This window comes from Lissotriton vulgaris, chromosome 4_1 (assembly GCF_964263255.1).
Source record: "Lissotriton vulgaris chromosome 4_1, aLisVul1.2, whole genome shotgun sequence".
Lineage (NCBI taxonomy): Eukaryota > Metazoa > Chordata > Amphibia > Caudata > Salamandridae > Lissotriton > Lissotriton vulgaris.
In genome coordinates, this window is record NC_141691.1 from 1,844,664,891 (window position 1) to 1,844,677,883 (window position 12,993).

At 43.0% G+C, this 12,993-nt stretch overlaps 1 protein-coding gene across 1 annotated transcript in view; it reads right to left on the bottom strand.

Annotated features, from left to right (window-relative positions):
- Nucleotides 1–7,132: 7,132 nt before the first annotated feature.
- The window catches only part of SAMD12 (sterile alpha motif domain containing 12), a 1,349,936-nt gene continuing 1,344,075 nt past the window's right edge, over nucleotides 7,133–12,993 (bottom strand). Inside the window, exon 5 of the mRNA XM_086966143.1 lies at nucleotides 7,133–7,688. Coding sequence (XP_086822269.1) covers nucleotides 7,666–7,688 — 23 coding nt within the window. The 3' untranslated portion in view covers nucleotides 7,133–7,665. The remainder of the gene's footprint in view (nucleotides 7,689–12,993) is intronic.

Sequence of the window (12,993 nt, forward strand, 5' to 3'; positions counted from 1 at the left end):
GCCCGGATGTCAGATTCCATTTTAGGGGATGGCTTTCAAAGTAAATCCAATGTTAAAAAAATGTTCTGTGTTCGATTTGGCATGGCTAGCAATGAGGCCATCTGTAGTCAGCTGACTTAGATCGGTGGATTCGTTATCAAGTTAAAGAGCATTCTAAGCATTTCACTGGTCGATACTTCAGATCACCTGTTACCACATGAAAAGTGCCTTTTCCTTAGCTGAAGGAGGCAAATTCATGTTTTTGAGAGGAGCAGGTGACCTGAGGAGTTGGGATTTGGTGTAGCTGCTGATTTTCAACTCTGAGCAATTGCTGACAAGGCACAGCAAGAAATTGCAGGCACATCTGCTGCATCTGCTGAGGAAGAGGTGATCTGTACTGAGAAGGTGGTGGTTCTTCAGCCAACATCCCCAGGTGAGAGGAAGCTGAATGCCATGAGGCTCACCTCCAAGCTGTGACACCAGAAGGTGAGCAGAGAGCACTCTAATCCTTCAGTACTGTGACTACAGGAAGACACCTAAGTCGAGGTTAGAGATGAAGTACTTGAGAGGCCTTTGGGAGAGGTCAGTTGCTGAACAAGCGGGGGGAAACTCTGCAAAGCGTTCCTGTAAAGGTGCTTACCCAAAGAGAGCATGGAAACAATCGGCTGCAACAAATGTTGACCTGTGCTCTATAGAAGGCAAGGTCACCATACAAGGTGGAGAACTTAAACCGAAACTTGGGAAAGAACATTTAAAAGAACATCAAAAATAATCTATCAGCGAGAAAGAAAAATAATACTATATATAAGTGCCTGCTTCCTACAACTGTTATAAAGAAACAGTAAATACACGCAAAAAAACATGAAAAAAACAAAATACATCAAATAAATAACAAAAACTCAAAACAAAACTGTTTCGTTCGAGAACCACTAAGAAAAATCAATAAAGAACTACAGTTAAAGTAAAATTATGGTTACAAAACAAGACCAAAAACATCACAGACATTTGCCAGGTATGGTAAGTTCCTCAAACTATAACCAACACAATGTTCATTAACCCATAACACAAACACCAAATGCAATGAAAACGTCCCCTACACTAAAGACCTTCAAGCATTTTAATGCTGAATTGTGTGGGGAAAAAATCATTAGGACCCACAGGGAAGTCGTCCATGTACCACTGAGGAGTTAAACAGCAACATGATCATCATACAGCGTCGACAGTGAGCCAATCACTGTTCTGAGATAAAAACACAATGCTCTCTTTAGTGCCACAGAATAGGGTGTTTTTGCCAAAAAGAATTGATTCGTCCACTTCTGTTTTCATCCTACACTGTAGCTCATTACCACCCCCATAGGCTGCACGAGGTAGTTCTCTTTTACTCCATCATACACTTCCAAATCACAACACCTCAAGTCAACCCCTCTATGGGATTCAGCATTCCAAACCGCAGCTGGGGCAAAATCACAGAATCAGACTGGCTAAGCACCCTCAGCACAGATCAACCTAGCCCAAAGACTGCCTTGCAAAGACATCAACAACTGTGTCCACTCCCTTGCACCCATCAAACCCAACATGCGTAATAGATCAAACAAGCAGGCTAGCTGGTACACAGAAGACCTCAGAGACACTAAATAACACTGTAAACAGCTGGAAAGGAAATGGAGAGCCAGTTACGACACCACCAATAGAACTACCTACAAGGCTCCACTCAGATGCTATCACCAGCAAATAAGAAACACCAAGAAAAAAGCACTAGAGGACAGCATTGAAGGAAGCCTCAACAGATTTATGGAGATCTTCTCAACCGTTAAGGATTTTACCTCGCCCTCAGGCACTGTCAACAACATCGCTGCCTCCCAAACGATATGACAACCTATCTAACGTCTTCCACAGCAAAATCACAAACATCTACATCACCTTTGCACACAAACCCAGCCCAGAGTATGTGTCGTTCAATCAATCAATCTGTAGATTTGAAGAGCGCTACTTGTCTCCCGTGAGTGTATCTCAGCATTGGCAGGGTCCAGTTGATTAGCTGAATAGCCAGGTCTTCAAGTACTTTTGGAACTCTGGAAGAGATGGAGAGGTCCGTAGATGAAAGGATAGCTCATCCCATGTCTTTTCTGCTGGTTAGGGGAAGGGACGACCTCTGCATCTACTACGTCAGATGTGAGGGTTGAAGGTTGAAGAAAAGGATGTGGAACGGAGGTGTCTGGTGGGCTGATGGAAGTTCAGTTGGTGATTCAAGAAAGCAGGTCCTCAGTTGTGTAGGGCCTTGTATGCCTGGGTCAGGAGCTTGAACTGACATCTTTTCTGTGCAGGGAGCCAGTGGAGTTCCTTGAGGAAGGGGGTGATGTGGGTTTGTCTAGGGAGATAAAGGATGAGTCTGGCTGCAGCGTTCTGTATGGTCTGCAGTCGTAAGAGGAGGTGAGCTGCGATCACTTCATAGAAAGTGTTGCCATAATCCAGTCTGCTAGAGATAAGGCCTGGGTGATGGTGTGTCTTGAGCTTTAGAATAGCCCTTTCAATATCTTACGAAGCATGCGGAGGATGAATGAGCAGGAGGGGGAGACTGAGTTGACCTGAGTCATCATTGTTAGCTTCCTGTCCAAAATGATGCCTAGGTTCCTAATGTGGTCAGTGGGGGTAGGAGTAGGTCAGAGTTCTGAGGGTCATCAAGGCTGCTGAGAGGTCTAGGACGATCAGAGTCACAGTCTCTCATTGGTCGAGTAGGGCTAAGATGTTTTTGGTAGCCGCAATGATGGCTGTTTCAGAGCTGTGGTTGCTGGAGAATCTGGATTGGGAGGAGTCGAGTAGGGGGAATGTGGCCATGGCAATTGAGGTGTTGAACAAGGTGGTGTGGAGTCTGTGGCTGATTCTGGCTTTGCCTTTGTTGAAGATGTCGTGAGGGCATGGGTCGGTTGCAGCTCCTGAGTGGACTGAGTTCATGATGGAGGCAATGTGCTGTGAGGTGAGCTGGTTCCATTCGGTTAGTTTGGTGTCGTGTTGGGTGGGTTGTTATGTTGCTTGACAAAGTTGGTGGCCTTGGGTTGGGATTTGAAATTTATGTAGATGTTGGAGATCTTGTCATGGGAGACGTTTGCCAGGTTGTCACAGAGTTCCTGTGAGGGGGTAATGTTGTTTTTTGCAGCTGAGGGGTTGTAGAATTCTTTGATGATGTTGAAGAGTTCTTTGCTGTTATTGGAGCTTGATTCGATGCATGAGGCTAAGGCCTTTTCTTTGATTAGCTTAACTGTCTGGTGGAGAGGTTGAGGGCTGTCTTGAAGGTGGGCTTGTGGGTTGTGCCCTTGCTGGTGCTCCATCTCCTTTCTAGTTGCTAACCTACAATCCACCAACCAAGACGGCCACCTGACAGAATAGACAACTCTCACCAGAAATTACACCACAGTAATCAGGCGGACCATCCACTCAGGGGCCCCAATGGACCCATGCCCCTACTACATCTTCAACCTGGAAACATCAGTAATCAGCGCCACCATCACATTTGCCACTGAATGAATGGAAACAAGCAGAAATCAAGGCACTCCTCATGAAGCCTTCAGTCAACCCGAGTCAACTGAGCAACTTCTGACCCATTTCCCTTATCCAGCTGAAGTGATTGTGAAGGCTGTTAATAAACAACTCACTTCTAATTTCACCATCTTTTAGACAACGCTCCAACAGGATTAAGAAAGAACCACAGCACCGAAACAGCACTCATTGCAGCCACCAATGACATTTGATTCACCCTGGACTGAGAAGAAACAGCAGCCCTCATGCAGCTGGACATCTTCACGGCCTTCAACACATTTTCCCATAACACTTTCATCAGAAGACTCCACAATTCTGGCACACAAGGATCTGATCTCAAATGGATCTGTTAATTCCTTGTGGAAAGAACCCAAAGGGCCAGGCTGCCACCCTTCACATCAGAGACCAAGAAATTGACATGAGGAGTCCCACAAGGATCGTCCTTTAGCCACACCCCTTTCAACATATGCATAACACTTCTTGTGAACCTCATCACAAGACATCAACGTCATCTCCTAGGCCCATGACACCCAATTCACCTTCTCTCTTATGGACAAGACAACCACCACCAGAACCAACTTTCCCAACTGCATGACCATGGTAGCAGATTGCATGCAAACCAACTGCCTGCAGCTCAACTCTAAAATAACGTACATAGTCGTCTTCAGCAACAAGATCTTCCCCTGGTATTCCACATGGTGGTAGTCATAGCTTGAACCACTACCCAAAGACCATACAAGAAGTCTAGGGTTGATCCTAGACTACAACAATGACGTCTAAAATCAACACAGTGTGGACCTCCTGCTTCCACATCCTTTAAATGGTTTTCTCAGAACAGCAGAGGGACAGTCATGCAAGCACTCATCACTGGCAGACTGGACTATGGCAACACTCTCAACTCCAGAATCTCCGAACAGCTCCTACACAGACTGCGGACCACCTAGAACACAATTGCAAGACTCATGCTCGACCTCCCACTCCTCACCAGAACACACCGCATCTCGCGAAGCCTCACTGGCTCCCCATTTACAAGCGTAGCCAATTCAAACTTCTCACGCACACATACAAACCCCTACACAACACTCAACCAGAATACCTGAACAGCCGCATACACTTTCACCAACCCACCAGACACCTATGTTCTGCCACACTCTCACTCACACACATGCCCAGCATCCTCAGAAGCAAAACTGGAGGTAGCTCATTCTCCTACATCGCACCCAAGGCATGGAAATACCTCCCTCAATACATCAGAGCCTTCTCCTCACTTTTATAGTTCTACACAAAGCTAAAGACCTGGCTCTTCATTTAGGTAACTTGGAGACCACACACCTACACACCTGCCCAAGTGCCTGTATACCTTCTTGGATGATTAGTGCGCTAAACAAATCAATATAACATAACTGTCAGCTTCTTCCTAAAGCTAGAGGACTATGGGTGTCTGTCATTAGCTTCTAACGTCGCCCTATGAACAGGCAATGGAAGTGGCTCTCTGCTGCTTCATTGGGTGGCCCACTGCTGGGAAAAGGTTGATTTATAAGTATTTACCTTTTGTTGTGCATAAATAGGTAAGCATCACCTATGTTTGCACAACAAAAGGAAAATATTTATAAATGAACCGTACAAATATTTCAAAATATATCAGCAGTTAGTAAAGCACAAGTGAAGCCCTTTTCTGTAATTCTGGAGAAGACACTCTACTTGAGGATGCACAAATGTTTGTGAGATATCTAGTTACATTATTTAAACCCATTTCAGTGCCAATGTAGTCGTTACTGCAATAGAGAAATTGCTATGTGTAAATGTCAATGTGCTTCCATATTATGTTCTAGTAATATATTTGCACCAGAGTGTTCCAAAATGCAGCACTAGCTCCATACTGCACCATTACCGCTCTCTGGCCGAATGGGCGTGGTCCATGGCACACTTGTTCTTTGGCTGACGCTTGGATTTTCCACAGTCTTTAGAAGGTCACTGATTCAACTCTGAGGGCAGCACCCCCACTCTGAAAACCGTTCCAGCCCCTCTGGCTCGCAATGGCGAATGCTTTCTCACCCTGTCCAACAAGTCTGTCAGTGCTCTCTTGCTTTCCAGCAAGGTTCACACTCTAGGAACCCCATTTTATACATTCCAGAAAGACAGCTGAAAAGATGAGAAGGTGACAGGTTAAACAGGTCCAGCAAAAAGAATCTCGTAACTTATTTAGGCCCCCACATTTTTCAGTACACCATCAAATAAAGAGGTCACACCCATATGCAAAATGGCCTCCCCTGGCGGCGTTCTTTCTCATCTTGCAAGCGCCCTGCCAGAATCCCTCGGCTCCTTTCAGAAGGTTCTTACCTTTCACGCCATCTTGGAGACAATTAGCATACCATCTGCCAGGGAGGTATTTACTTAAATAGCTGAAAGAAAGAGTGGCTCTGCCAGTAGCTTCACTGTGTCTTTATAGGGGTGCACAACCACATAAAACAAAGATTGTTCATTCCATCTGGCTACACTTTGTTGTGGTGTACACACGTCTCTCTCTAGTCGTTTTACTGTTGCAGAAACCTGAGCATATGCAAAATAGCAATTTCTTCAAAGACAGTATTGCAGACCTGCTCCACCCACCACTGTTCTACTGGTAGTAGTTTTCAAATTCCTTAGCTCTTTACATTGCTTTGACACTTGGAACTCCCATATCATGCAATATAACTGGTAGATCTCTTTTAATTAGCAATGCACACTTGCTCCCAGTGCACGCATGAAGAGCACAGCAATAACAAATGCAGAAATGTAAAATCCGACAGCGGACTGGTGCCCTCATTTTTCAATTCTAGACAGTCCTTCATGTTTTTATTATGGAGGGACCAATTGCAGTCAAGCATGCCGAATTCCAATACCGTGGGCTGCGCTCTGCCACACTCCTGTTTGTGATTCTGCAGTCACACTGCTCTTTCACCTTCATTTCTAAGTAGCTTACACTTCCCTAAGAGGTTTGCATAACAAATGTGATATAGTCGCAAGTGGTCACGGGACAGCATGCAGGGACGTGCTGCACAATATTTTTGCATGTTTGTGATTCTATGCCCTTTACACCACTGCCTTCAATTTGGGTAAGATTTTGCAGGCAGTGATGAGACTCAACCGGACTCCCAGTCCCAAGCCAGGCAGTGGTGGGAGTAAGTTCTGCCCTGCAGGCAGCAGAACCCTGGTTTTTATAAACCTCCCTGTGCCCAGGGGAGAACTCTTAGGTGCGACCAGGAAGGGGTGCCAGATTGCATTTGAAAGCATCAAATATGACCTTGGTGCAAAAGAAGCTAGGGTCCTAAAACGGCGTTGAGACCTTCGGCTAGGGTTTCCGTTTGCAAAGCGGCAATAGCATGTCCTCTGCAGGAGGTAGCGACAAACTCTTAATGAAATTACAACTCTCGAGCAGAGTACACAAAAGAAACATCAGATAATAAATTTATTTTGGATATGCAATAGTATTGGATTATTGAGTGAAGTATTTTAGGTCAGAACATGCATCCATTTCCTGCTAAAGCCTGAACTAGTAATGTCTATTACACAGTTTCACTACTTTACTGCTAATTTTGATAATTAAAAAAGAATCTGTTTGTTAGTGAAAAACGCCTCATTCTTCACATGCATGTTTTATTTATGTTTAAAGTGCATAACCGCTGATGAAGTGGAAGGACTCACATACACACTTGTCTACATTCGGACAATGGACATAATATTGTGATTTAGTGAACATTTTGCTAGCGACTACTAAGCGGTTGTCATTTTTTGCTCAGGAGTTCATGAGACCTGCATCCATACAACCAACCCTGGTGCAATTGTTCTGTTTCTGTATGGTTTCTACTGGTGACCAATGGAGGCCATTTTAGGACAGAGTTATCCATCACTACTTCCTTCAGTGGTTTCACAGGCATACAACACAGTGATACAAGTGTTGAGGGTCTTTCCATATCCTTTTGTTGTTTAGGAACATTGAGAAACCATCGCAAAGTCCTGCAGGATCTAAAAAATGTCCTGTGGTCTTACTCCACGCATTGTCTCCATTTCACTGCGACTGCTGGTGCTCCTCGGTCATTGTGTGGTCCCTGTGGTGAGATCACTTTCGTAGTCACTTCGAAAGAGATGGAAGCTTCTGGTGGGTCCTCGTGCTTATGCAGAACTCTCGATTGAGGCTGTGGGAAGAACAAGGAAATAATATCAGCAATCATCGCCAATCATGTTGTTTAGGAACAGAATGTCATACCATTTCTAACATATTGAGAAAAAATAGGTAGTTCTCAAATCAATTAAAGAGTGTGACTCCAGCTACTAATAATCCATCACCACAACTAACCAGTTTATTTTAATAAATAACCCAGTAGAAGGAATGTAAGTATATCATCCAATATATATACAAATCTGGAATTGCTAATCCTCCTTCATTGATTGGTAAATCATACAAGGTTTCTTTTCTGATTTACACAGTATCTTTGAGGATAAGTGTGTGAGCCTGCACAGTAAAGATAGAAGTATACCCTTGATGAGAGAGCATACCTTATCCAGGAGGGATAGTCCTAATTCGTGCCAAATATGAACTTTTACCAATGTTTGATAGCTTATAGGCGTCACATTAGAGATGTTTGGGAAAATTTGTCTCCTAAGCTATGGGATAATTTGATATACAATAGATTATCTGAGTTTACTTTGTAAGAGTTAGGGGAAATGGGTAAAATGTACAACTTTGAGCTCTTTATAGTAAACCCTTAAGTGTGAAAGAACAAATAAGTTAGGTTTATAAACTTTTTGAATAGACAAATTCACATATATATTTTTTTAATCAAACTTTTTCATAGACAACTTCACTTAATAAAAAAATAAAAAATAAAAACTCTTTTTGGTATACAGAGATGCAATGTTCTACACCTGTCCAGATCAAACACTGAAAATCAGGCAACTGTTGAATGTAGCGGGCTAAACTTTCCATCAATGATGGAAAACAGAATGCGGAATGAGGGCAATCCTATTGGGTCTATCTTTCTAATAGTATCCAGACAAAGCAGATATTTAAATCAAGTAAGGATATTGCCTTGGTACATATTGATTTCACAATAAAGATCCTCCCCAGACCACCTCCTTTCTGTTACTATCAGCCACAGAATACTCCACAATATCATATGAAATGTTTTGGCAATATAATATATATAGTTATCACATCAATATAATATAACAACACATACGAGTGAAGCATTATTATTAATTATTAGAGGAAATTCAGCGCTTAGCCTCCTGAGATTTACGCCTCTCCACCCCTGCAGCTTGGAGAGACCAACCCATGTTCTTGACTGCGTGGAGAAACCCGGCACATTGTCGACGCCTCTTGACTCTGGCACCTGTCTATAGAACTGATGCATCGCCATCTGTGCATTGAGAAAATCGACACATCCTCCCCTTGCGGACCGGCATCGATGTATCTCATGACGCAACCCATCCATTTTCACTGCAACCTACTGTACAACCTACAGTGCATCACCAAAATACATTATTTGTCATTAATAGCCTGCTATCTGTTTTAAACACACAAGTTTGCAAGTACCCTATTAATAGCAAACATGGAGGGTCAACAGAGGGGAATCCGTAATCTGTTAATTATCCTATGTGATTTGCTTTAAAGTTCTTGCGCTAGTTTATTTGCCATGCATATTTGATGACATTTTATAAATTAAAAACAATTAGTCTTTTTCCTGAAAAATAATAACACATGGTTGGTAAAGTAACTCATTTTGCTCAATACATTTCAGATTTATTTTGAAGCAAAGCTTTTCTCTAATCTGGAAAGATCTTGTTGTCTTTCTCTTGCTACCTGAAGGGTTTACGGTCCCATGTAACAAAGAGCAGACAATCAAATGTTAAACGTTTTTTGACAAAAATGTCTCATGAAAGAGGTTCCGTTTCCCAATAGGCTACATCCACTATCCACCACTTGGGAGTAATGCATAGCAAACTGTCAGTAAGTGGTCTAAGGCCTTGCTGCGATGTTTAGTTTAAGACAGTAGCTATTTTAAAAGACAGTAAAAACAGTGGCTCATCTGACAACAATGCAGCCAGGGTTTTTTCTAGCATTGTAAATGTTTCTTGACATGTTTAGCCCACCTTTGATGTAAAGCAGTATTACTGCCTTATTGGCCCCTGATAGTGTTTCTGGCTGATCTTAAAGAATGTGTATTCTGCTCCAGAGCCGGCTTTATTGCTGGTGGTGCCAGGTGTGACATTTTCTGCCCCCTAAACCACCTTCTCCACCGATTTCCTCACTACCATCCTCCCACAGTGCTTCTCATCTCTTCATAGCCCTTCTCTCACATGCACTATTTGTTTTCTAGCTCTACTCATACCAGTGTAGGATGTCAGAGCACTTTACATCACAGACACATTATACGGAGACAATGAATCATACGTGTGTAAATCAGTGTATAGAAACGTTACATAAAACAATGAGGATTACAAGGTGTAAGACGTACGTCATCCAAACTATAGGCAGTATATTTTAAGAGTCCTTGGTCTGTTGAAGCACAAACTCAGGATTTCAATCGTACCACAGTGGTTGGAGTTGGCTTTACTAATAAGAATGTAATTCTACCCAAATGAACCATCTTTAGCAACATCAGGATAATGAAAAACTGTGGAAAAAAACATAACAAAAATAATGTTCTAACGTATACCATACAGTTTCGAGGCACCTCTTTGAATATAGTTCATAGGTAGCTGTGCTCTATTAGGATAGTAACTTACGCGCTGCAAGTAACAAATGCATCTCTTTGACAAAAGCAGTGATGCTCTGCAAAATATACACATAAAATACAGTTCTCTTCTCTGCATGGTACACGTTCTTTGCAGCAGGCATATTAACCCTCCGTGCTACTTTATGATGAGGCAAAACTGCAGCTAGACAAAACTCTGATCTCTTTGCAGTAGGAACATTAATCACCAGAGTTATCTTGACATTTTTATTATTGCCTGGAAACTGCTAGACAAATAAGGAACTCCACAACATGTGCTTTTAAAGCCATAAGTTATTTCTAAACACACACCCCTAAGGCTCAGCACCAGGTGCAGCTGCACCGCCCTAGAGCTGGCCATATTCTGCTCTACCTATTTTGTTTAATTGCCTGGTCACTAGGATCTTCCCTCAAACATTCAGGGAGTCTAAGGTCTTACAGAGTTGTTCTAGTGTCTCAGTTCTCCTTTATGGGATTATTGTGCGCTCGTCCTTATATTTTTACAGTCTTGCTGCTGGTGCAGTAGGATACCACCAATTTACTGACTTGCATCCATACAGCAGACTTGACAGTTTTCCCTATTTTGTTCACAAAGAGCAATTCTTTATTTTGGGCCTGAAGTGTTACCTTCATTTTCTTGTCCTTCAATTGCTTTTCCCAAAGTCTTCATTGCCTGAGCCCTTGGTTAGTGCCACTCAAGTTAGTGTCACGAATACCTGGCCAGCGTCTGAAGTTGTAAAGATTCCCATTCACATGTCCAGAGGAACAAACGACGTGTGCGGCAGGCCAAAATGTGATTCCACGCATGCACGTTTTATGGATATGGGAGTTGAAAGTTAGCCTTTGGTGTTTGGGGGCTGTTTTCTCACGTCAGTCAGCTCCAGTCCCTTGACACAGCTTAAGTTAAACTAGTCTCTATGCTTTGCCGTGTCCATCTTTGCACAAACACCCAAACAGAAGTCCTAAATAGGAGTATTTCCTTTTTGGCTAATTCCAACACTATATGCAATGGCGCTCCTATCACATTTTGGATGCATATAACTCCACCAACATGATAAACCAATCCCCATGTTTGTCATTAACTGTAATGCATCTCCCCATTGCCTGCCTTTGTCTTTGCTTAGGGGAACTCGCCCGATGGAGTACGCCACTAAAGGAGTGCCCCATAATGGAGCCCTCCCTGGTCATCTTTAAGCAAGTGCATTTCCTGAAGAAACAATATATCACCCATTATTCTCATAAGAATATTGATTGTCCCCACTCATTTGTTTTGAGTTCATGCTCCAGCCATTACTTGAGACCACTTTATTCGTGTTGGCCTTCAAGGCTGTCAGTCATGCATGCCCTTCCTGCCTCATATCTACTTTGGTGCAATTTCAATAAACACTGACAGCATGCTTCTTTGTCAAATAAGAGTTTGGATGGCTTCCTCTTCTTTCAACCCCCTCCCCATTGACAACATAATAAATTCCCTAAACTGGATGCCAGAGGGTTGGTGGACCATTGCTGACACATGCAGGCAGTGTATGCGGACCAATCAGTTTGATCAGTGTCCACCAAGATCCCACCCCAAGTCGCTGCCTTGACTATCCCTCTAAAGAAAGTGTTGTCTGTCTCCCACCTCTCAGTAAGAATGAACTGTAACACTTCAACAATTTGTGCCCACCCGGTAGGTTTGTGTAGGCTGAGCCACAAAAGTCTTTCTTGCGGATGCTATAAGTCTTTTGCTCGGTCAGTCCGCATCATCATTAGTTTCAGATCATGCAGAGCAGTCTACTTCTTTTTGATAGTCACTTTCCCTCAGGGCCATGGAGTGGGACAGGAGAATTAGACTCTGGATCATCTTCATGCCAGAAGCTGATGAAGTCTGACTTCCAGCTCCATTGGCAGGGCAGCCTGAAAGGGAATCTGCATTTGTAAGTCATTCCTTATTCACTTAGTTTGGCCGGTCTCATGGAGCATCAATTTAGAAGAGTCCCCTGTGACAGATCTTGGCACAGCAGCAGCTTGCTGTCCCAGAACATTAACATGCCCATAGATATTGGTATTTCTGTTCTGTTACTTTTAAGGCCAGGGTGTCTCACAGTAAAGCAGGGTCTCTGGGGTTCCTGCCTTCCAACCTGTGGACTTGGGCATGCACTACCTGACTCCATTTGCAGAAAGAGGTCCTGCATCAATGTCAGAGTCATCGTCGCCCTCACTGAGCCTGTCGATTTGGATGTCATCCAACCTGGACTGATTTCGAGAGCATCACATTCTTTTATGTGATCATAGATAAGATTAAGCTCCCTACATTTTCATTTTCTAAAGTCCAGTGAACTGTTGGTAGAGAATAATTGTTCAATCCACTATTCGCGAGTTCATAGAAGTACATACAATTTTAAAACACAGGAATCAGCCCAAATTCGGAGGGACTGATTCCTGTGTTTTAATACTGATTATTTACCAAACAAAGCAATTCTAAATAGGATGAAAATTAACTTCAGCATAATTTATGATCTATTTTGTATTGTCTATGTAGCAGACTTTCGGCAGCTGAGCCTCAGTGTTGTAAAGCACCATCATTGAAATGATCAGCACTGTGCATGCACGCTGTACAATGCTATAGCTTCCTCGTACACTTTTTCATATTTCAATGAGATTCCTTTTCAGCAGCTACCATGCTGATCTCAAGAGGCATGATCATCTTGGTCAATTCCACTACCACCCTTTCCACTTTTTGTTC